This window comes from Zalophus californianus, chromosome 15 (assembly GCF_009762305.2).
Source record: "Zalophus californianus isolate mZalCal1 chromosome 15, mZalCal1.pri.v2, whole genome shotgun sequence".
Taxonomy (NCBI): domain Eukaryota; kingdom Metazoa; phylum Chordata; class Mammalia; order Carnivora; family Otariidae; genus Zalophus; species Zalophus californianus.
The window spans coordinates 88520382-88544003 of NC_045609.1; the positions used below are offsets into that span (position 1 = coordinate 88520382).

The following is a 23622-nucleotide window of genomic DNA, read 5'->3' on the forward strand; positions in this document are numbered from 1 at the left end:
CAGGCCAGCAAAGACCCCGCCAGGTGCTGCCAGAGAAGGCTGAGTATCCCCACCAGGATGTAATGAGCACCCCTGCCCATGAGGCCAGTGGGGACCATGTGGGGAGCCGGGACCCACACCACGCCTCCCCCCGGCAGTAGCAAATGCCCCTCCCAGCCAGGTGTTGTCGGAGGAAGCCTCATGGAGAGCAGCAACCAGGCCACCCCCACCTCCTGCTGGGAACAGAGGCAGGGGAGGAGCAGAAAGGATGCACTCCTACACCCCCAGCCGGAGGCATGTCACAGGAGGCCCAGTGGAGGCCCAGTCTCCCACCCCCTGTCCAGCATGAGGAGGAGCCCCCTCCTCAGATGTCAATTGGAGCCAAATACAGAACTGCATTCTGCCCCCACCTGGCGATAAGGAGACGGCACCCCTCTTCCTGACAGGTTGAACAAGGTCGAGAGTCTGACAACATGGAAATGTCCAGGTCTCAACCAAAAACCACTTGCCATACGAGGAACCAGGAAGATTTCAAACCGAGTGAAAAAAAGACAATCAACAGAGGCCAGTGTTGGCACTGTGGGGCACAGCCAAAGCAGGCCCAAGAGAGAAATTCATAGCACTAGATGGCATATGTGAGAAAAGAGCAATACTTAGATTGCTCAGCTCAGCAATCTAAGCCACTGTCTCAAGAACCTACAAAAAGAAGAGCAACGTGGACCCAAAGCAGAAGGAAGTAATGAAGATGGGAGCAGAAATCAGTAAAAATAGAATAACAATAGAGAAAACCAGTAAAGTCAAGAGCTGGTTCTTGGAAAATACCAATAAAATTTTAAAACTTCCAACAAAACTGACAAAGGAAGCAAGCAAGAAAGAAAGAAAAAAGAAGAAGAAAAAGAAAAAAAGACACAAATTACCAATATCAGGAATGACACAGGGGATATCCCTATAAACCGTTTAGACATCAAATAATGGATGCCACAGACAACTCTTTAAATTTGACAACTTAGATGAAATGCACCAATTCTTCAGAAAACATGAACTACCACAACTCACCCAATATGAAATAGATCTTTAAATAGCTCTTGACTATTGAGGAAATTGAATTTATAATTTTAAAACTAAAAAACTAAATCTCTTGGTCCAGAGTTTCACTGGAGAGTTCTACTCAATGTTTAAAGAAAAATCAATACCACTTCTACACAATCTTTTACAGAAGACAGAAGAGGAGAGAACACTTCCCAGTCTATTTTATTAAGCCAATATGTATACTGTCAATGTATACTGATAGATAGATGATAAATAGATAGAGGAATATATATACCAACATCCCTCATGAAAATAAACGCAAAAATCCTTAACAAAATATGCAAATAGAATTCAACAATATATAAAACTATGCACCATGACATAGTGGAAGTTATTCTAAGGATACAAGGCTTGTTTAGTGTTTGAAAATCAATTAGTCCAACATATTAACCAGCTAAAAAAGAAAAACCCCATAATCACATTAATCGATGCAGAAAAACCATTTGGCAAAATTCAACACCCATTCATAATAAAAATTTTTCAGAAAAATACAAATAGAAGAAACTTTCTCAGTTTAATAAAGAGCATCTATGAACACAAACACACACACACACACACACACCCTATAGCTAACATCATACTTAATGAGAAAAGATGATATGCTCTCCCCCAAGATTGGGAACAATGCAAGGGTGTGCACTATCACTACTTCTACTCAACATAGTGCTGGAAGTTCTAGCCACGACAATAATGTAAAAAAAAAAGCAAGTAAAAGGCATAAAGACCAGGAAGAAGAAATAATACTATTTGCAGAAGACATAACTGTCTATGTAGAAAATTCTAAGGAAGCCCATGGGATTAATAAGTGAGTTCTGAAAGGTCACAAGATATAAGATAAACATTCAAAAATCAATTGTATTTCTGTATGTTAGCAATGAACATGCAGACACCAAAATTTAAAATACAGTGCATTTGCTCTCAGCATTAGCACCATCTTGGAAACCTCGGGGCCATGAACCACATGGTAGAAGAAGCAAACGCACAAGGTGAAGTTGAGGCAAAGGTCCAAGTGAAGCGCTCGCTTATGCATCCATGAAGCCGCAGGAGCAGAAACAAGGAAAGCCAGAGGCCAGGGATGCTGTTACAAATTGTTGGACAGCACACCTGCTTTCTAGAATTTTCTCAGTGGATCTAAAACATCCATTGCCATCTGATCACAATGACCACTTTTGAGAGACCCACCTGTTCATACCAAAACAGTCCCTTATGGTCCTTTGTCCTGAACCTGTGACTTTCAGGACTGATTCTGTTCTCAGTTGTGGCTGAATGTAATGTGTACAATAAATCATCTCTTCTGTTGTCTTAGCTAAAGAAAAAATTTAAGAATAAATATAAATTTAATTAAAATATAAAATGTAAACTTAATGAAAATGTACAATGACTCAAAAAAAAATGAAATACTTACATGAAAATCTAACCAAGCATGCACAAGACTTACCTGCTAAAAACTACAAAATGCTGATGAAAGAAATCAAACAAAATCTCTGGGATAAAGGGCCAGGCAAAGAGTTCTTAGACTTGACACCAAAAGCAGCGTCCATAAATTTTTCCACAAAAGGAAAAGTGGGCAAAATGAACTTCATCAAAATTAAAAGCTGACCAAGTGGGATTTTTTCCGCATATGGAAGGCTGACTCAACAATGGGAAAGCAATTAATCTAGCACATCACATCAATAGGCTAAAGAAAACAAATAATGTTTATGTCAACAGATGCTAAGCTATTGACAAAATCTGCCTTATATTCAGGATACAAATTCTCAGCAACCTAGGAATGGAGGGGAACTTCCTCAACTTGATAAAGAATATCTACTAAAACCTACAGTTCACATAATTAATGGTGAGAAACTAGATGCTTTCCCTCTAAGATTGGGTAAAACTCGAGAATGTCCCTCTCACCACTCCTATTCAGCATCGTACTAGAAGTCCTAGCTAATGGAATAAGACAAGAAAAGAAAGGAAAATGCGTACAGATTGAGAAGGAAGAAATAAAACTCTCTCTGTTTACAAGTGACATGATTGTCCATGTCGAAAATCCCAAAGAATCAACAAAAAATCTCCTGGAACTAATAAGCAATTATAGCAAGATTTCAGGATAGCAGGTTAATATGCAAAAGCCAGTTGCTTTACTGTTTACCAGCAGTGCACAATTGGCATTTGGAGTTAAAAATACAATTTACATTCACACCAAAAAAATTACTCATATATAAATCTAACAAAATACATATAAGATCTATAAGGGAAACTACAAAACTCTGATTTAAAAAATCTAAATAAGGGGCACCTGGGCAGCTCAGTCAGTTAAGCAGCTGCCTTCGGCTCAGGTCATGATCCCGGGTCCTGGGATTGAGCCCTGCATCGGGCTCCCTGCTCGGCGGGAAGCCTGCTTCTCCCTCTGCCTGCCACTTCCCCTGCTTGTGCTCTCTCTCTCTTGTCAAATAAATAAATAAAAAATATTTTAAAAAAAATAAATAAAAGATCTAAATAATAGAGAGATATTCCATGTTCATGAATAGGATTCAATGCTGTTAAGATATCAGTTCTTCCCAATTTGATGTATAGATTAAATGCAATTCCAATCAGAATCCCAGCAAGTTACTCATGGATGTCAGCAATCTGATTTTAAAGTATGTGTGGAAAGACAAAAGACCCAGAGTAGCCAACACAATATTGAAGAAGAGAGAAGTCAGAGGACTGACACTGCCCAGTTTTAAAATTTACTGTAAAGCAATAGTAATTGAGACTGTGTTGTTGGCAAAAGACAAATACACAAAACAGAACAGAAAACTCAGAAATAGACCCACACAAATATAGTCAACTGGTTTTAACAAAGGATCAAAGGCAATTCGGTGGAGAAAGGACAGTTCTCAACAAATGGTGCTGGAACAACTGGACGTCCACATGTTAAAAAAAAACATAACAAAAAGAAACGAATCTTAACAAAGACCTTGCCCTTTTCACAAACATTAACTCAAAATGGATCATAGATCTAAATGTAAAATGCAAACCATAAAGCCCCTAGAAGGAATCTGGCAGTAACTTCTGGGCACAACACAAAAGCACGGTCCGGGAAAGAGACAGTCCATGTTAGACTCCATGACAACCTCAGACTTCTGCTCTGCAAAAGATACTTTAAGAGAGTGCAAAGATTGGCCACAGACTGGCAGAAAATATTTTCAAAACACATCTGATAAAGCATCTATATTCCAAATATACAAAGAGTTCTTAAAAGTCAACAATAAAAAAATCAAATTAATTTAAAAACCAACCCAGTTAAAAAGTGGGCAGAAGATCTTCACAGACCCTCACAAAGATGTCATATGGTAAACAAGCATATGAAAGCCGTCCGACATCATGTGGCACTTGGGAATTGCACATTAAAACAAGGAGACACCACTCCCCGCCGATGAGAATGGCTAACACCCCAAACGCTGACCGCACCGGATGCTGGCGAGGACGTGGAGGAACAGGAGCTCCTGGTCACTGCTGGTGGGCACGCAAAAGGGCGCAGCCCTTTTGGCAGTTTCGTCAGAAACTCAACATGTAACTGCCCTGCAGCCCAGAAGCCGCATTCCCAGGCATTCATCCCGGAGAAATGAGACTTACATCTGCACAAAATCCTGCACATGAATGATTACAGCAGCTGCATTCAGAACAGCCCCAAACGGGACACAACCCAGATGTGTGGATAGTTGAACGTGCAGGGGTCCGTCCACACCATGGAATGCTACTGAGCAGTAAAAGGAACAGAGTGTTGATAAGGCAGCAACCTGGGTGCATCTCCATATAATTATGCTCACAGCAAAATGCCAATCCCAAAAGGTCACATATTGTATAATTCCTTTTATGTGAAATGGCACAACCATGGAAACGGACAACAGATTCGTAGTTGCCAGGGATTAAGAACATGGCTTCGGGCAACCGGACACATCCTGATGACGGAAACATGCTGTATGGTGATGGTGTCAATCCAGCATCCGGTTGGGATGCCGCCCTACAGTTTTGCAAGATGTTACTGTTGTGGGGAACTGGGTACAGGGCACACGGGATCTCTTTGTATTATTTCTTACAACTATATGTAAATCTATAAATCATCTCAACATAAAGAGTTAAATTTTTTTAAAGGTCAGTAAATATCTAGAGCTAATAATTCCCTCATTATGTGACTGTCCTGCACGGTGATCTGTGCTCCTAGCTGGTGGGGCCACTCTCCCCACCCCCGTGCGCCCGCACCACCTGGGCAGCTTGGCGTTGGCCACGTGGGAGCATTCATGCCTCAGAGATCGGCACACGCGGAGACCAGGTTTTGTCAGTTGTGTCGACCTCACAAAGTGATGAGGAAATGTTCACAGTGTGACTGAACGCAGAAGTGTGCCGTGTCTGTGGGACCCACCCGAGACCTTCAGCAGCCGTGGCCAGTGGCGGAGAGCCCACCCGCTCACCACAGCGAAGCTCCAACCAGGCCTTCCACATTCCACTTCCATCTCGCCTATCGAGTCAAATGAAAACACCAACCAGTAGGCGTGTGGCAGCCACCTGTCTGTCGCAGGCGGATTCGGATACAAGAACTGGGTAAAATCCATGAGCACATCCAGGGAGATCCCTTGGCTCTCCGGAACTTACTAAACAGAAGTGTGACACCTTTCCTTATTTCTAAACTGTGTTGCACCGGGGACATTTAGAATAAACAGATGTGTGTACGTAGAGGCAGGTATTTTTGTTTAGAAGCCTGGGGTCTACCATATAGCAGCAGCCCCACTGGTTCGGGGGCCCCTGACCTCAGACCCCCGAGCTGCGGCCTCCACCTGCCTGAGGACTCTGAAAGTGGGAGGGTCCCCGCTGAGGCCTCAAGTCATAGCTGTTCACACTTCAGGGTGAAGACCATGGGTATTTGGTAAACATGCAGGCCCCAGGCCAGGCCCCTGGGAGATCTGACTCGGGGTCTAGCTGGGGCCTCCAAGCTCCAAGGATGTGTGCGGCGGGGGTCCCCACAGGAGCAGCTGTCCTGCTAGTGCCCGGGGTGCCCCTGAGGGGAGCCCAGGGTAGGGAGGTGCTGCTGAGCGGGGCTGGGCTTTTCTCCACCCAGGCCTCCGTGTACTGTGTGGCCGCAGTCCTGTGGACAGCAGCCAAGTTCAGCATCCCCCGAGACCACAAGCTGGCCCTGCCACGCAGGCTCAAGACCCTCCTCTTGGACATGGCCAGACGCAGTGCCCAAGAGCGGCCGTGCACAGCTGAGGCCATCAAGGTAACCACACTGCCATTGGGACCCCAGGTCACCGTCCAGGGCCTGGGCGATAGCTGACAGAGTGCCCAGGTTCCTGCTCCCGGAAAAGTGGGCGTTGGACAGGGAGAGCCACGGGTTTCATTTGTGGACAGGTGGTGGACAGTGTCTGCTGCTCACTACCCTGGCCCCTGCCAGACCACCCGGGTGTCGCCAGTGCATTCGCCCGGCTGGAGTGGGCAGGGGATGTCCTGGGGCCAGCCTGACCCCTGCCCGTATGCCCTGCCAGCAGGGAGCAGAGTTCTCCCCAACAGCCCAACCTCCCCCACACCCTCTGAGGGCCCTCTCGCCTCCCCTTCCCTGACCCTCCCAAGAGCCGCACAAGTGTGGGGCGGTCCGCGATTGGTTCAGCGATCGCGGGAAGGCCACCCCCGGAGGGAGAAGCCCTGTGCGGCCTTCTCTGCCCCGACTGCTCTGTGGCCTCAGGCAGGTTGCTTAACGGCTCTGGGCCTCTCTGGCCTGCTCAGCCAGGTACGGGTGAGCTCTCCTCATCTCACCTTCTCAAGAGAAACTCCGCAGACATTAGCTACAATGCTGAACCAGTTTACTGAGTAGCTACGACGGATGGACGGACGGCAACGGGAGGAGCTTCGCTCCACTCCAGATCTGCACGGAGGCGGCTGGGTGTTTTCAGGGAGAATGAGGGACGGGGGAGGGAAGTGGCCATGTCCTCGGTCCCACGGACACTGGGGGCCCGGGGCCCCACCCTTCCTGAAGATCGAGGTTCAGGGCATCAGGTACATCCTGGGTTGTAAGAGGCACAGACACCTCAGGGGCAGAGGAAGTTTCACGGTCGTGACCTTTGATAGTAAATGCTCTAAGGCGGGGAGGTCGCAGCCTGTGCCCGGAGTTGGCTGGAGCAAACAGCTTTCCAGACAGGAACCCAAGGGGTCTGGGCCGTCCCTACACTTGGGCCGCGCAGCCTCCGTGCAGAGCTTGGAGGGGGGCATTCTCTGCCGAGAGTTGTTTGTGGTTCTCACCAGCAGTTAGGAAACGGTAGAGGTGTCCATGGGGGGCGGGGGAGCCTTAAATGGTGGCTTAAGGGAAGAATCTTTATCTTCACATTCAGTGCATCCATAACCCCAAATGAAAAATAGAAATTCTCATCGGTGACATTCTGTCCCCAAATATCAGAATGTCTGAGCTTGCAGAGAGTCAGTTTGTGGGGGTCAGCTGCATTTTCAGTGTCCACCCCTCACCCCAGAGCCGGCCAGCGAACAGCTCAACTGAGGGCACAGGAGGAACGGCAGACCGTGGGCCTCAAATCTGCCTAACGCCCCAGCACATGGCTCTGGGGCCACATCCACATTCACCCTGCAGGCAGCCACTGCCCTGTTGTCAAGGTCACAAAGGACCCAGGCAGCTGGGTCAAGTTGCAGTTAATCCTAATTGTCTCCAGAATTGTTCTCTTGCCTGTTTTTTAGGTTGCAGGCTGGGGGGCTGTTGTCTCGTCTGCGCATGGGGGGGCTGAGCGGTTCCGCCCTAATTCTGCTATGGGTCTTAACATCTCCCTTTCTTGGAGTTCTTAGACGGACCGGCTGGAAAGGTCATGTGCCCTTGTGCCCCTCCTCTCCAGCCCCGGGGCCCCCGCCCCCGGAGCCTGAGGCTCGCCCCTCGCCCCTCCATGCGGGTGGCTGTCAGCGTGGCAGGGGCCTGGGGAGGGGCTGTGGCCATTTCTGTTGGGTCTTTATCCCTTCCACGTGGGGCCTGCTTAGCTCTCCCCAGAGAGGGACGCCTGTGGGGTCCTCCTGTATAGGAAGCCCCCAGGCCCTCCTCCCTGCCACCGAGCACTCTCTGAAGGGCCCCAGCCTGAGGTGCACGCCCCTCCACATTTGGATGACACAGGGCCGCTGCCCAGCCTGCGGCACCGCAGAGCACTGGACACAGGGCCCATCCTTCTTGCAGATATGCAGCACTTACCTCCTCCAGCGGGGCATGGACAGCAGAAGGATCCTGGCTCACCTGAGGGCGTCCACCGGTAAGGTAAGTTGGGGGATTCCGGAGCAGGGGTGAAGACCCCTCCTCCTGCCCTGGGGCCCTGCAGAGATGAGGGTCCCTCCTTGCTTTTTGCTGTTCACTGTCCACGTGGAGTGAGTTTAGGAAAGAGGTGGTAACTTCTCCTTCGCGGTCAGAGGAGCTCCAGCTGGCAGCCCCGCCCTCTGCGGACGGCCTGGCGGTGTGTGGGGCGGGGGCCTATCCCTCAGAGTGGCCCCCAGGTAGCCAGCATGGTTTGTAAATGTGCCTGCTGGCCTCCTGAGCATACTGACCCAGGCGGGGCCCTTGGATGGCAGACGCACACACAGTGCCCCCGGCAACCTGTGGGAGTCTGAGTTCTGAGAAGCCCAGGGTCTCCGATGGTGCCATAACCCTCCAAGGCCCTAGAAACCTCCCAAAACCTTGTTGAATTGGGAAGCAGTATGCCCAGAGCCCAGCTGCGTGAGTCACTGTGGGCTGGGGGTGCCACTGAAGGGTCAGGGAGTGTGCCCAGTGTCCAGTCTGCACCTCTGGGACCCTGGTGTCACCTTGACTGGGGCGGTCCGTGTCCTTCTGCCTCAGGTTGACCGGGAGGAAGAGACCATCGGCCTCCAGAATGCTCTCTCGGTGGTTGATCTGAACCCCAGCGCCCCCAGTCCCCGCTCAGGTGGGCCGCCAGGGCCCAGCGTCTCCTGTCCCCCAGCCCCACAGCCGCTCCCACTGCTGACCCCCAGCCCTGAGTGGACACCCACAGGCAGGCACCACTGGGCCCCAGAGCAAGGTGTCCGGAACACGCTGGAGGCCTTGCTGCTCACTCTCCTCCCCTGTTCCAGCCGCCCAGTCACGCTCGTGTCACCAGCCTCCAGGGCAGGTGGTGTGACCCCAGCATCCCTCCACTCTCTTCTCATGCCCACACGCACGTCCTGCTGACCGGTCCCTGCCCTGTCCGGGCGGTAACCCCGTCCTGCAGCAGGAAGACGGCCCCCTGGTCCTGTCTGTGGCCTCCATCGCTCCTACCCTCCCCCACCCGGCCCCGCCCTCCCAGCGCCATCACCCTTGCCTCCGGCCCCCTCAGGGCTCTGGAAGTCCCCTTGGAGGCACGTGGGGGGGGCACAGCACCCGATGGGGGGCGGGGAGGAGCCACCACAGCTTTGTGGCAGAGGTGGGGGGTGCTCCGGGGGTCTGCAGGGCCGGCCCACACCGCCTGCACTCACGCAGAGTTTATCCCAGGTTTTGTTCGGGTTGGCGGCGACACCAGGCTGGTGGCGGTGCGGGGGCCTGTGCCCTCTCAACCCCCCTGCTGCGAAGGGGCCACGGTGCTGCCAGCCGCCTTCACCGCCACAGCCACACACTTCCAGCCCATCGTGCTGGCCGCAGATGCAGGTGACGCCAGGTGAGTGCCCCCGCCCCAGAGCTGGCAGGGTCCCTGAGCCACCCCCGAGTGCTCCCTCCTTCTCTCTCTGCTCTCAGGGACAGGGAGGGCGATGGGAAGCAGGCTCCCGAGGCCCATGGAGCCACCACCAGCCAGAAGATTCCTGACCAACCAGTACCTGCTGCTGGACCACAGGGAGCAGCTGCAGAACCGCTCAGGGAGTCAGTGCCGAGAGACGCAGCCCAGGGGGTCCCCTGCACCCCACCCCCTGGCCCTGGGGGGGCTTCACCAGCAGTGCCCGAGTCTTCTACAGCTGCCCCCCTCCTGAAGGCACAGGCACCTCCCGTGGAGCAAGGGCCAGACCAACCAGCCCCACCTAGAACCCCAGTGTCCAGTGCAGCCCACCACGACCCGAGTCACCCAGCCAAGCCACCCAGGACCAAGGCCACCGAGGGCACAGGCCGGAAGCCTCGGGGTCCCTCATCAGCCCCGTGGGACCCCTCCCTGGCCAAGGCAAGTCCAGACAGCCCCAAAGGCACCTCTGTCCCAGAACAGGATGGCCTGGCCCCAGACAGTCATCCCGAGCGGCCCCTGCCAGCAGACCACAAGCTCTGTCTGCCCGGTGTGGACGCCTCAGCCCTCCCGAAGAGGACAGCCTGCCCGTCGCTGCAGGAGGCCATGCGCCTCATCCAGGAGGAGTTTGCCTTCGACGGCTACTTGGACAACGGACTGGAGGCTCTGATCATGGGTATCACGGGGGGGTGGGCACAGGGTTCCCCAGAGAAGTCCCAGGACCAGGGAGAGGCTGGGGGGGACACAGTGCCCTGGGGGAGGATCAGTGTGAAGGGGGCCTGGGGCCCCCACTCATCCATCTGCATGAGGAGCTCGGGGGGCAGGGCCGTGCCCCGGGGGGTCGGCCAGCAGCAGAGCCCCAGGCAGGAAGAGGGTCTCAGGGCCTGGTCCCACTGCCTCGGCTTCCCCCCCACCCCGATCCCCAGCTGTAGAGAGCAGGGAACCCAGAGGGGATGCTCACCCACATAGTGACTGGCCGCTACCGTTTTGCAAACCCAGGGGAATATATTTACGCCCTGAAAGACCTCACCTACGCCACTTTCTGTGGGGCCATATCAGAGAAGTTCTGTGACCTCTACTGGGGGGAGAAGTTGCTGCAGAGTCTTTTCAAAGTGGTGAACGGGAGGATGTCCCCCTCTGAGAAGTGAGTCCCCCTTGTCAGGCCCCAGGCTTCCCCCACCCTGGGGTCCCCTGCCAGGCCGGATGGCCCCGGTTCTGCTCCGTCTGGCCCCTGGCTGTGTTCCCTGCACAGCCTCCTGTGTCCCCTGAAGTCCAGCTCCCCACACTGGCCACCCACCTGGGTCCCGCTCACTGGGCCTGAAGCCCACCCTAACCCACAGCTCTCCCTTTGGGCACTGGGCTCCTTTGGGCAGGAAGAGAGGGCTGTGGGCTCAGAGGACGTGGGAGGCACATCCCCGCTCAGCTACCAGCTTGAGGAGGCAAAGGGACCGGGAGCCCAGAGGGGCAGAGGCCCCCACAGGGAACAGCATCTGCCCCCCACTCAGTCATCCAGGTCGGCGCTGGGTGACAGCTCCCCTCCTAACAGCCGACATGGGGTGATGGCCGCTGGAGGACAGGCGGCTTCCCCCTCCCGGGGGCGGGACTGTGCCTGGACCCCGATGTCTTGACACCAGGCACACCCACAGCCCTGTGTCTGCCTCCAGTGGCCACACCGGCGAGTAGGACAGGGGGTCACTTAGCAGTTGCCGTGGGAGCTATGGGGGCACCTTGCTGTGCTCCCCTCCTGTGCAGACAAGTCAAGAGAGCACCAAGACGAGCACCCCACCCCTCCCGCACCCCCGTGTTCTTGTCGCATGGAGAAGGGCCATCCAGGGACCTCCAGAAATGAAGGCCCAGGAAGCCCTGTGCCAATGATTTGGGCCCCTTAATTACTGTGGAAGGACGGTGTTCTGTACCAGCCGGTGGCCTGTGGTCAGGTTGTCCTTGGGAAGCTTGGATGGGGCCTCTGTCAAGTGGTGTGGGTCCGGAGTGCCGGGGCGGGGTCACTGGAGGTCCCCACCGCAGCCTCAGTGGGGCTTCTGCTCATCCGCTGGAAGTTTCCTGTTGGAAGGCAGTAGAGGTGGGGGGGGCCGGGGGGCACCTGCAATGTCCTTCCTTCTGACAACAGTGCTTCAGAGGAGGCTGGGCCACAGCCCAAGGGCGGCACGGCCAGCACTCCAAGTGGCTGCTCACTGTCCAGCAAAAGGCCATCACTGCACGGAGCAGGTAAGAGACGTGGACTCTGGGCACAAGGACTCTCCACGGCGGGGCCCGTGTTGACCCTCTTACAAGAGAGGCTCCCGTCTGCCCCTGGGGCCCCCCAGTGTCCCCTCAGAGACCCCAGAGTAGGGTTTGTGCTCCCCTGGGGGCTCTGCGCTGTGAACAGGGTTCTCCCAGGCCAGCAGGCGGGCGGCGAGGAGGAGCCCAGTGGGCGGGGGGCTGGGAGGGCGCTTCCGCTTCCTGGAATCACTGGCCAGCAGCTTGGTGATAGGGGACTCTTTGCATCCTTCCTAGAAACATGCGCCATTTAAGGACTCTGAGCCGTATTTTCCTGGAATGTTAGTGCAGGCTCCAAAATAACTGGTCTCTGTAGTTTCACAGAATTCCGTCTGAATGGGACATGGCTTTAGGAATCAGGCTGCATGACTATGATCACACATAATGGCCATTGGAGCAGGTGGACAGGCACCCTCCTCCCACCCTTTCCACCACGTGCACGCCCCAGGAAGTTTAGGAGCAAAGTGACCGTGCCCAGTGAGCCCCTCTGCCCCTCGGTCCAGCCTTGTTTGTGCTCCTCTCTGCACAAGCAGGTCACAAGCCCTGGGGTCTCCTCCCTGGACTCAGGCCCCACGGGACAGCCTGTGTTTGGGAGGGGACCTGAGGGACCCTCCTGGGACGCAGGACCACCGCCCTGAGCTCTGTTGGGCCCCTAGAGAAGCAGGGGGCACCCGGCCGTCTCGAGGGGCCTCGCGTCCCCAACTCAGCACGAGCAGCCTCTCCCTAAACAATTAGTGATGGACTCTGCCACACGAACTAGAGTTCCGAGCAAAATCCTCCTCCTCTGTGCAGGGAAGGAGAAACTGACCACCGCGCGGGTCAGCCGAGCCCCCTGCCCGTCCCCGGCGCTGTCCGATGTGGACGCGGACGAACTCTCACGGGGTAACTTTGAGGTGGGATTCCGGCCTCAGAAGTCGGTCAGAGGCGAGCGGGAACAGCAGCAGGAGGCCGGAGAGCACGGGCAGCAGGGAGGGGGCCCGGGGCCCGAGGCGGTGGCCCAGCTGGCCAGGCCCAAGAAGGGGGCCCCGGCTGTGCACTCGGGCCCGGCCGAGCTCCAGAGCTGCAGTCCCGGCTGGTGCAGCGCCTTCTACGAGGCAGACTGCTTCGGTGCCGACGTCTCCAGCTACGTGAAGGAGCTGGTGAGGCAGAGAGCCGGCAGGGCCACAGACACGGACGCCCAGAGCCCGGTGAGTCCTGGGCCGCTGCCCGCTGCTGGCCGTGTCGGGGAAGAGGGTGCCATGGCCGCAGAGGCGCCCTGGGCGGCAAGTCCCACATCGCAACAGGAGCTCCCAGTCACTCAGGCAGTGGGGGGGTGCGTCCAGAGCCCCTCCCTGCGTCCCACGTCTGGGCCCCCACCCACCACCAGTGACCCCCGCGCCCGTCTGGGCACCCTCCATGGGAGTACTGTGCTCATCTGCGTGTGTCCTCCACATTTCGGGAAGGACATGGCCTTTCTCTCTGTTAGCTGGGCACATGGGCGCCAGGTGACTGTTGGCCTCAGGCCGTGTCTCGGGGCTGGGCAGGCAGGTGGAGCCCCCTCCTCCCAGGCAGCCTCCTGTTCCTCGTGCCTTGCCCGCGGCGGTGCGTTCTGGCCGGACCCCGGGGCCATCTGGCCTGGGCTTCTCTGGTGGTCAGCGTCCCTCCAGCTAGGGCAGCCTACGCTTCTTCCTGTTCAGCAGGGTGAAAGGAGCCCACAAACTTGAGGGTGGCCAGGCCAGGCAGCCCCTGGGTGAGGGCACCCCACAGAGCTCTGGACCCATGGTCGCTGCCCCTGCCATTGAGCCCCTGCCCCCCATACCCAGCGGCTCTGACCTGGGCTGCAGCCTTCCCCTGTGACCAGGAGCCCCCACTTGGGCCTCGGCGCACAAGGCCTGACCCTCCAGGACAAGTCAAGTCGGGAAAGACTCCATCAGTGCTTAAGCACTTCTCCTGATGAGTCTACCTGCCCGGCATGACACTTCCTCTGGCCTCCAAGCAGAAGCCACAGGACTGCAGCATCTCCCCAGCCCTGACAGCACCGTCCGAACCTTCCCCCAGGGCCCCCCCCTTGTTCACTTCCTGCCACTGCCTGAACTTGGCGTCCCTGCTCAGTCCCAAGCTGGAAAAAGAGCAGGGCCTTGCCCCGGCCTGCACATGTGAGGATGGGGGCCATGCCCTGGGGACCCACCCTGCCCCTCCTGGCTTCATGCTGTGATCCCCTGCATGTGCCATCATGGGCACCAAACTACGGGGCCTGGCAGGGACCTCCGGTGGGGCCCTGGCATGGAGGGGAGCCCCCATGTAGGCTGTCAGGGCAGGGAGCACAGAGCTCAGACCACAGGGCAGCTCCGTGCCACTGCATCAGAGTCCGGGGCTCCCAGCCCCTGACCAGCTCCTTCCTTCCGGGGGGGGCAGGGGACCTGCGGACCTCGCCCCCACTTCCTTTTCTGTAACGTGTATTTGCACACCATGAAGCTTACTCGGAGCTGCTAGATGTTCTCGCCCCAGCAGCTTTCTACCTGTGATGGCCTCTCCCAGCAGTGGAAAGTGAATAGCCTAAAAGAGGCAGAAAGCCACATCACACTCCCCATCGTGGGACCAGCGATGGGGCCGCAGCTCATGACAGCCCACCACACGCACGGGCCTCGTAAGCAGGAGTGGAACAGGTCCTCCACACCCTGGGCTGTCCTGGTGTTGGAGGGTCCTGAGGATCCTGACGTTCGTCACTGAGAAGGGCCCGTGGACAGTGAGTGCCATGACGCGGTTTCTGAGGGGGCAGTGAGGAACTAAAATGCTTCCCTGAAATGCACCGCGCGTTTCCTAGTTGTGTGGGCTGAGGGCCTGGAAGCAGAGACGGCCCGTGCCAGGGTCCTGGTTCCAGGGCCACCCTCCAGTCAGAGGGACCAGGGCTCCTGGGAGAAATCACGGACCCCGGGACTGGGGCAAAACCGGTGACAACGAGCTGGGGCCATCTTGGACCAGAAAGTGAGGAAATGATTAAGAACCCATGATGGGGGCATGTCGACGTTCAGAGGAGCCGGCTGAAGGGCCCCCAGCAGCCAGAGCAGTTTGAGAAGCAAAAGAAATAACACAGAACAGTGTTCTAATTCAGAGTGTGAAACATCCGCACGTCCACACTCGTACAGATCCTGGAGCTGAAAAGAGCAATGACCCAATGACGGTTTTCGACTAAGTAGAAAAACTCATCCTAAAATTCATACAGACCCTCAAGGGACCTCAACTAGCCAAACAATCATGAAAAAGAAGAACAGAAGTGGGCAACTCACACTTCTGATTTCAAAACCTGCTACAGAGCTGCCATTGTCAACAGTGTGGTCCTGGCATGAGGACAGATGTACAGAACAGTAGGGCGGATAGGAGAGCCTGGAAATAAGCCCATAGTGAGATGATTTTTGAGAAACCGTCTGACCGGCCAGTGGGCCAAGGACAGTCTGCTGGGAAAACAGGGTGTCCCCCTGTGAAAAGATAAAGTTGGTCCTGTACCGCATGCCACTTCCAGAAATTAACTGAAATATCAGAGACCTAAACGTTAGAGCTAAAATTATAAAACTCATAGAAGAAAATGGGAGAAGCTTCATAACCCTGGACGTGGAAGTGATTTCTTGGATATAACACCAAAAGCACAGGCAACAAAAGTAAAAATAGAAAAACTGTACTCGGGGCACCTGGGTGGCTCAGTCGTTAAGCGTCTGCCTTTGGTTCAGGTCATGATCTCAGGGTCCTGGGATCGAGCCCCACATCGGGCTCCCTGCTCCGCGGGAAGCCTGCTTCTCCCTCTCCCGCTCCCCCTGCTTGTGTTCCCTCTCTCGCTGTGTCTCTCTGTCAAATAAATAAATAAGTTCCTTAAAAAAAAGAAAAGAAAAGAAAAATTGTACTCAATCAAAATGCAGACCTTTTGTGCATCAAAGGACGCCGTCAACAGAGGGGAAAGGCAAGCCACAGAATGGCAGAAAACATTTGCAAATCATATATCTGAGAAAGGTTTAATCTCCAGAATGTATAGGGAACACAACAGCAACAACCCAAAAAGCCAGCTGAACAAGGAATGATGGACTTACACAGATGTCTCTCCAAAGAAGATACACAAATAGCCAAAAGCTCATGAATAGATGCTCAACATCACTGGTCATTAGGGAAAAGCAAATCGAACCCACAGTGAGACACCACCTCACACATGGTAGGATGTCTCTTACCAAAATTTTAAAAAGAAGAAAGAAAATATCATGTTGGGAGGATGTGGAGAAACTGGAACCCTCGTGCATGGCTGGTGGAAATGTAAAATGGCGCAGCCACTCTGGAGTTTCCTCCAAAAATTAAGCCTAGATTTACCATGTAAGTCAGCAAGTCCACCTCTGGGTGTCCACCCCGAAGAGCTGGGAGGAGGTCGTCCGAGAGCTGGTTCACAGCAGCCCAAGTGCCCATCAACGGATGGATGGGTGGAGATGGAGAGTATGCACACGGTGGGACAGGCTGGCCCCTGCCACGTCACAGAGGAGCCCCGAGGGCCTGACGCTGAGTGAAAGCCAGACACCGAAAGACCAGGACTGTGTACCCCACCTCCATGAGGTCCCTGGAGTCAGCGCGTTCACAGAGACCACACGGGCGCAGGGGATGGGGGCTGATCGGGACAGAGCTTCCCTCCTGTAAGATGGACGTGGAGGGTGGGGATGGCTGCACAACGGGCTGAGTGTGCTTCATGCCACCGAACAGCACGATGAGAAATGGTTAGAATGGTAAATTTTATGTCTATTTTGTCACAAAAATTTTTTCAAAATAAAAATTTAAAAACTAGTTGAGAGCAGGGCACCTGGTGGTGCCGTCAGTTAAGCGTCCGACTCTCGGTTTCAGCTCAGGTGGTGATCTCAGGGTCGTGAGACCGAGCCCCACGTCGGGCTCCGCGCTCAGCAGGGAATCTGCTTGGGACTCTCTCTCCCTCTGCTTCTCCCCACTGTGCGCGCATGTTCTCTCTCTCAAATAAATAAATAAATCTTTTAGAAAAATAGTTGAAAACAAAACGAAGGAGAGGATGACCCTTGGCCTTGGGAACTTGAACCAATGCTTACAGATGTCATTCTAGTTGAATCCACGTGAACAGAGAAGAGACGGAGGCAGCATCCCCTCGGAGCTTCCTTTGCCCTCAATCCGTGCGCACCGCCCCACCAGCATCCTGTTACTCTAACCGCCAGCTGGACCAGGAGACAGGAGCCCCGCTGACCTGGGAACAGGGAGGCTGGGGGCGCCCACGCCCCAGTAACAGAGGACGTGGCCCTTTCAGAGGCAGAGCTCACTGTGTCCACACCGACTTCCCCAACAGCTTAATCCGAGAGTTGTGGGGAAGGGGGGCTGGTAAGAGTCCAGGTGTGTCCTCCAGTGTCATAGGTCACCCCCTGACCTCACAGGTCGCGCCTGCCGACTGTAGTCACATCCTTAGGATGGACAGCCTGCCCTGTTGCCAGCCCCTTGTGTCCAGCAGAGGGTGGCTCTCGTGTGTGTGAGAGCCTGCTGTAGGCTGACGGGCCCTTTCCTCAGTCCTGTGCTCTCCTCAGGGTGGCGGCCCCTTGCGGAAAGATGCTCCCACTGGTGCGCCCGGGTCACCCCTGCACCAGACTCAGATTGTTCTTGAAAGTGGGCGCAGAGGCCAGCTCAGACCAGAAGAGTGCCGGCGGCCAGTGGCTGCCCTGGCGTGGACCATGACCCTGCGGTTGGGACGGGGTGCCCGGGGCCTCCCATCTCTGAAACAGGCTCGGTCCCACAGTCACTCTGCAGTCACTCTGCGGGGGGCACAGTCGGGAGGAGGCAGGCGGTTTGAGGGACGCTGTGGAGTGACCCGGAGTGACCCTGTTTCCCTTTTGTTCCTGCTCACCTGGGGAAGACGTCCCTCCTGGAACCGGAATGCAGACAGGTGAGTTTCCTGCGCCCTCGCCTGCATGGGGGGAGGGGGGGGGTGCGGCTGGACGGGGGCGCCGTAGTTTCGCGTTTCTCTTTGAGAACCCGCTGCGTCCATTTCGGGCAAACTCGAAAGCTGTAAAACAACTATTGGTCACACTTTCACACTCACTACCCAAACCGAGCGGGTGTGAGGCAGGCCCAGGCGCTGGGGTGGGCAGAGCGGCTGGGGGGCACCGGGTTCCCTCCATTGGTCACCGAGCGCGTGCCCACTTGCCCTGCGCACCCGCCGTGAGTGTGGGCTGGGTGCCCGCGTCTCCTCGTGCCGCACCCCAGGCGCCCGGGCTGTGAAGCTGCCCCGAGGGGTTTGGTTGCCCTTCACCGGCTGTTAAAACAGGCTTTGCTTTCAGTATTTAGGTGAGTGGTGCGGATTTTGGTTCCCCCCTCCTTTCTCTCTTTGTCTGTAAGTGCTGGCTTTCCCGCTTCCTTCCGACTGGGGTCCTCTTTGACCCCAGCGCTGGCCAGCTTTCAGGCCCGTGTCGACGGGGAGGGCCATGTGTGGTTGTGCCTCAGATCATTCACATTTACTTCTCTCCTAATTCTATGGGGGAAGTCCTTCGTTGGGTTAGGCCGGGGGAAGCACCTCAACGCAAATGATCCTAAGTATTTTATTTAGACCTCGCCAGTCCGAGTCAGCTGTGGTCGGGTTTGCTGTGCTTCTGCCAAGTATGGTCGTTGTGAAGCCCCGCTCGTGTGTGTCTTCTCCATTATCCCATCTTGTGTGGAGTTTAGTTCACATAGATTTAGTTTTAAAATCAGTCGAAACAGTCCTGGAGTCTGTGTGCGCCCTCCTTTCCGGCAGGAAGCAGGTGTGTCCCACGGGCCCTCTCTGGGGGGAGGGGTCTGGATCAGCATCTGGACAGTGTGCGAGGGGGCGACGGGGCTGGACAGAGCCTTGTGCAGGGTGGCCTCAGAGAGTGCCCTCTCCATGGCGGTCCTGAGCTGCACAAAAGGAGAGCCCTGGAACACAGGGCTCGGGGCCGTCCTTCCCCTCTTCAGGCTTTGGGGGACGTCAGCCAGGGTCATGGCGTCTTCAGAGAGCCAGGATTAGGGGCGCCTGGTGGCTCCATCGGTTAAGCGGCTGCCTTTGGCTCAGGTCATGATCTCAGGGTCCTGGGATGGAGCCCCGTGTCCAGCTCTCCGCTCAGTGGGGAGTCGGCTTCTCCCTCTCTCGGTGCTCTCTCTCTCAAATAAATAAATAAAATCTAAAGAAAAAAAGGAAGGGAGGGAGGGAGGGTCACAGAGAAGCATGCGTGGATGGGACTGGAGAGACCCTCAGCCTTGCTCGAACCAGAGGGCGGAGATGAGCCCACCTGTGAGCACAGCTCTGCGGGGCCACCTATGTGTGCCGGGGTCAGGGTTTGTGCCCTCCCACAGGACTGTCCTCAGTGATGACACACTCCAGATCCGTGCCACCCCCGGGTAGCCACCAGCCATGTGTGGTTGAGCACTCGAGGTGTGGCCTACAAGACAGAGGAATTGACATTTTCATGTCCTTTTAATACTACAGCCGCCACACACGGCCAGTGGCTCCCATGTCGGAGGCGCGTGTAGGTCCTGCACACACAGTTCTGCCCCACACACCCTGGGCGCTCATTCTGTCCCCCACCCTGACGACCAGCGACTGGGTCCTCGGGCCGACAAGCCGGGAAGGCAGATTTGGAGCCAGGGTGTGCAACGTCAGATCCTCACTCTCCTCACACACAGTCCCAGCCAAAAGATGTCTCAGCAGCTTTGGGGCAACACGAGCTGTGCTCAGCAGGCTTCCTCCCCAGACGTCTGCCTCACGTGGGGATCTCGCTGTGCTCAAAATCAGCATTCTCCACGCCTGTTTCCACGGAGAGAGACTGCCTGCCGTCCCAGCGTGTGACACCCCCACCCTCAGCAGCTTGCACGTGACCCAGCTGGAGAAGGACCTGGAGGCCTTGGGGGACCTGATTCAACAACAGAGACGTGGGAGAGGAAGGTGGTTCTGTGTTCAGTCTGCACCACGTCCCTCAAAACTGGCACAGCCCCTGCTCCACAGCTGCCCCAGGCCTGAGGTTCCTACCACCTGGCGTGACCATCTGCTACCCCGCTGTTAAAATAGAGGCATGAGGGGCGCCTGGGTGGCTCAGTTGGTTAAGCGACTGCCTTCGGCTCAGGTCATGATCCTGGGGTCCCGGGATCGAGTCCCGCATCAGGCTCCCTGCTCAGCGGGGAGTCTGCTTCTCCCTCTGACCCTCCCCCCTCTCATGCTCTCCCTCTCTCTCATTCTCTCTCAAATAAGTAAATAAAATCTTTAAAAAAATAAATAAAATAAAACAGAGGCATGAGGAAGAAGACAGCCACATGAACCACCTTTTCAGTAAAACCATCAGATAGAAGAGATTCCAATATTTAAATAAAAACACCACCTGCATTTTTAATTTCACAAAATTGTACAGAAATAAGTGCTCTACCAACAAAGCAAAGTCCCTTGTTGTAGTTAGAGGAGATCAGGGGAAAGCTTGTTTGGGTTTGAGCTGATTAGAAGTGCCCAAATGAAGACTGGAGTGTGTTTGGCTTTCAGATTAAGGCTCCTATCAGCGTGGCCATTTCAGGGCCCTGGGGCCACCTTGAGCCCTGCTACCAGGAAGTCATTTCCCTGGGAGTCTGAGAGGTCCCCGGGCTTCTGCCTCTTCCTCTGGCCCCTGGCCCTAGCCAGGTCCCTCACTGTGCCCACCCCACACCTACCCTCCTCCCCCAGGGACAGGCAACCTCACAGCCCCAGCTGAAGACCCGCGGGAGCTCCAGGCCCCCTCCCAGGGACCCAGCAGGCTTCCAGCGCCCTCACCGCTCCAGACTCACAGCCCTCCTGAGCCCTGGACCCTGCAGGGTTGGGAGCAGTAAGCCAGGCTGCATCTGTCTGCTCCTTCCGTCGAGGGAGGAGCCATGTCCGGGTTCTGGCATTTCTAACACTGGCTGCCCTGAGCCTGCCCTCCAGCCTCGAGGGTTTCCTGGTCCCTCTGGGTGAGAGAAGAGCCCAGACCCACCTCACTGGAGGACAGAGCTGGGGGAACTTCCCCCCGCCCCAAGCAAGCTTGTGGACCCTCCTGGGAGATGCACATTCTCCAGGAGGGAGCTGGGGCCCCTGCTGCTGGGCACCCTCGCAGACCGTGACGCCGAGGAAGCCCCGCTGGCACCGTGGCTCTCTGGACTGCCCGCGAGCAGCAGGGGCCACGCGTCCTGGCCGCTGTCCCCGCGCAGCACCGCCAAGGGGCCCCGGTGGGAACGGGGGCTAGCCAGCCTGAGTCTGGGGCAGGGACTCCGCGCGGGGATCCCTCGGCGGGGGGCGGCCACGCAAGCCAGGCAGACAGGCAGCCGGGCAGCCGGGTAGCGGGCCTCACGTGGGATCCCCACCCTCGGGGGCCCAGGTGCGGGGACGCGGCGCCCCCGGCGGTCGCGTGGGGGTCCTGCAGGGGCCTCGAGGGGCAGCTAGGGCCTTCGGCTGGGAGGGGGGCCAGAGGGGGCCAGGGAGGCCAGAGGCGCGGGCCAGCCCCCCGTCCCCCCAACCAGGCAGAAGCGGTCCTGGACACCTCTCCAGAAGGGCAGCTCCTCGGTGGGCCAGGGCGGGGCCCAAGCCGCGGCCCCTGAACCCCAACCCCCTTCTCGTGCGGGGCCCTGGCTTTCCTGGGCTGGGGGACGGTCAAGAAGCCGGGACAGGCCACTAGCTGCCTCAACGGTTTTCTGCCCTCATTGTTTTAAGTGGCTCAATGGGATCTACTTTGCAAATACCAATTTACTGAGATACTATCTTTGCCCCCAGTTCTGTTGACCTTCATAATAAAACAGTTACTTTACCAGAAAAACAGTTTATTCAGGAAAGCGGAGAATTGCAACATACAAAAGCAAACTGGGGCAAAAACCACAGGCGAGACCTGGGAATAAAGAGGAGGCTCTTTTATAGGGGTAGTTGGGGCGCCTGTTGTAAACTAAAAGTCCATTGGAGTAAACTGGGGGCTGCATTGGCTGGGCCCGGAGCATCTCTCTGGCTGGGCCCTGAGCGTCTCTCATTGGCTGGGCTGTTGCGGGGGCCGGAGGAAACCTTCCTAGTCAATCCCCGGTAGTGTGTCCACCTGCCGGGTCCCTGCTGGGTCTGCCCTTCACCGAGAGTGGCGCTGCCGAGATGTCCCGCTAGCCTCCAAACCCCACTTCGGCGACATTTCCTAGTCCCCTCGTCGGAATTCACGTCCCCGTGGCACACACAGACTGTTTCTGTGGCTGGATGACGACGGCGTCCCTGTGAGGTCCCGTGAGAACCCTGGTGTCCCCGCGTGGGACGTGTCCCGCACTGTGGTTCCGTGCGGGCCCTGCGGGAAGGCCACCTTCTGCGACCACGCGGAAAAGCGCGGTGCGCGCGGGGGCGGGCGCTTGCAGGGCTCATGGGCTGTTTCGTGGCAGGAGCTAGAGCAGCAGCTCCTGATCGAGAAGAGGAACTACCGGAAGACGCTGAAGTTCTACCAGAAGCTCCTGCAGAAGGAGAAGCGCAGTAAAGGTAGCTCGGGGCCGGGCAGAGGCGCTCCGGGGGGCTGGGGCCCGCTTTGTGCCAACTCTGCCCGCCCCCAGGCTCCGAGGTGAAGACCATGTTGTCCAAACTGAGAGGGCAGCTGGAAGAAATGAAGTGCAAAGTGCAGTTCCTGGGACTGGTCAAGAAGTACCTGCAGGCAAGTCGGCCCGAATCCCTAACTCCCCTTGACCCCCCGCCCCCGCCCTGTCAGTAGCAGCGTGACCCAGTGCCCGCGTCCTGCCAGCACCTGGTGGCAGCAGGCCAACCAGACAGAGGCAGCTTGCTTCCCTGCACACACAGGTCATGTACGCAGAGCGGTGGGGCCTGGAGCCCTGCGCCCTGCCCGTGATCGTGAACATCTCCGCGGCCCACTGCGACACACTGGATTTCAGCCCCCTGGATGAGTCCTCGTCCCTCATCTTCTACAACGTCAGCAAGCACCCGCGTGGCGGCAAGCAGAGGAAGGCCCGCGTCCTGCAGGCCGGCACGCCTCTGGGGCTCATGGCATACCTCTACTCCAGGTGCGGGCTCCCATGCCCCAAGTGGGGAGGTGGGCCTGTGGGATTCCCTGGACCCCTTCATGCCTTTTGAAAGCAAAAGGGAGACAGAAAAAAAGAAACAGGCCCCCAGGAGGTGAGCAGGGTGAGAAAAGTCTCTGCCTTCCCTCATCTGAGATGGGTTTATACTTCTTTTAATTTAAAAATGTTTTCATCAGAACTTTAAGTGGCCTATGTCAGCTGCCATTTGTCTCCTTTGCCAAGCTCTTGGCTGGACCTGCACCTGGAATCTCAGGTGCGCCCGGACAGGTGCCGGGAGGAGAGCTGGGGAATGTGGCCATGCACAATTAACAACCCAGGGTTCTTCTAAAATTAAACACACACAGGAGCCTCAGAAACATACCTGGATCCCAGCCACTTTGCCAGGTGAAAACACCCCACAATTAATCGTCTAGCTCCCCAGGGACCGCCAGGGAGGTTGGTCTCAGCACACTCATTGAATTACTTCTGCAGCCACTGTCTCTGGGCATGAGCACAACGTTGTTTCATCGGATACCCTAACTGATGTGCAAGGTGTGCATGCTCACCCTGCAGCAGGGAGGGCCAGTCC

General features: G+C 56.1%; 1 protein-coding gene across 4 annotated transcripts in view; it reads left to right on the forward strand.

The window, feature by feature from the left end:
- KNDC1 (kinase non-catalytic C-lobe domain containing 1) overlaps window positions 1–23622 on the forward strand; it is a 63419-nt gene that overhangs the window by 26307 nt on the left and 13490 nt on the right. For 3 of the 4 annotated variants that reach the window (XM_027596979.2, XM_027596981.2, XM_027596980.2), the window contains exons 10-21: window positions 6152–6310; window positions 8252–8329; window positions 8903–8987; window positions 9551–9713; window positions 9791–10440; window positions 10764–10908; window positions 11893–11990; window positions 12834–13228; window positions 17914–17943; window positions 22410–22503; window positions 22575–22672; window positions 22816–23036. In XM_027596979.2, the coding sequence (XP_027452780.2) occupies window positions 6152–6310; window positions 8252–8329; window positions 8903–8987; window positions 9551–9713; window positions 9791–10440; window positions 10764–10908; window positions 11893–11990; window positions 12834–13228; window positions 17914–17943; window positions 22410–22503; window positions 22575–22672; window positions 22816–23036 (2216 nt within the window). Of the gene's footprint in view, window positions 1–6151; window positions 6311–8251; window positions 8330–8902; window positions 8988–9550; window positions 9714–9790; window positions 10441–10763; window positions 10909–11892; window positions 11991–12833; window positions 13229–17913; window positions 17944–19694; window positions 20124–22409; window positions 22504–22574; window positions 22673–22815; window positions 23037–23622 lie in introns of those variants that run through there. The other variant, XM_027596982.2, reaches the window with a different exon arrangement.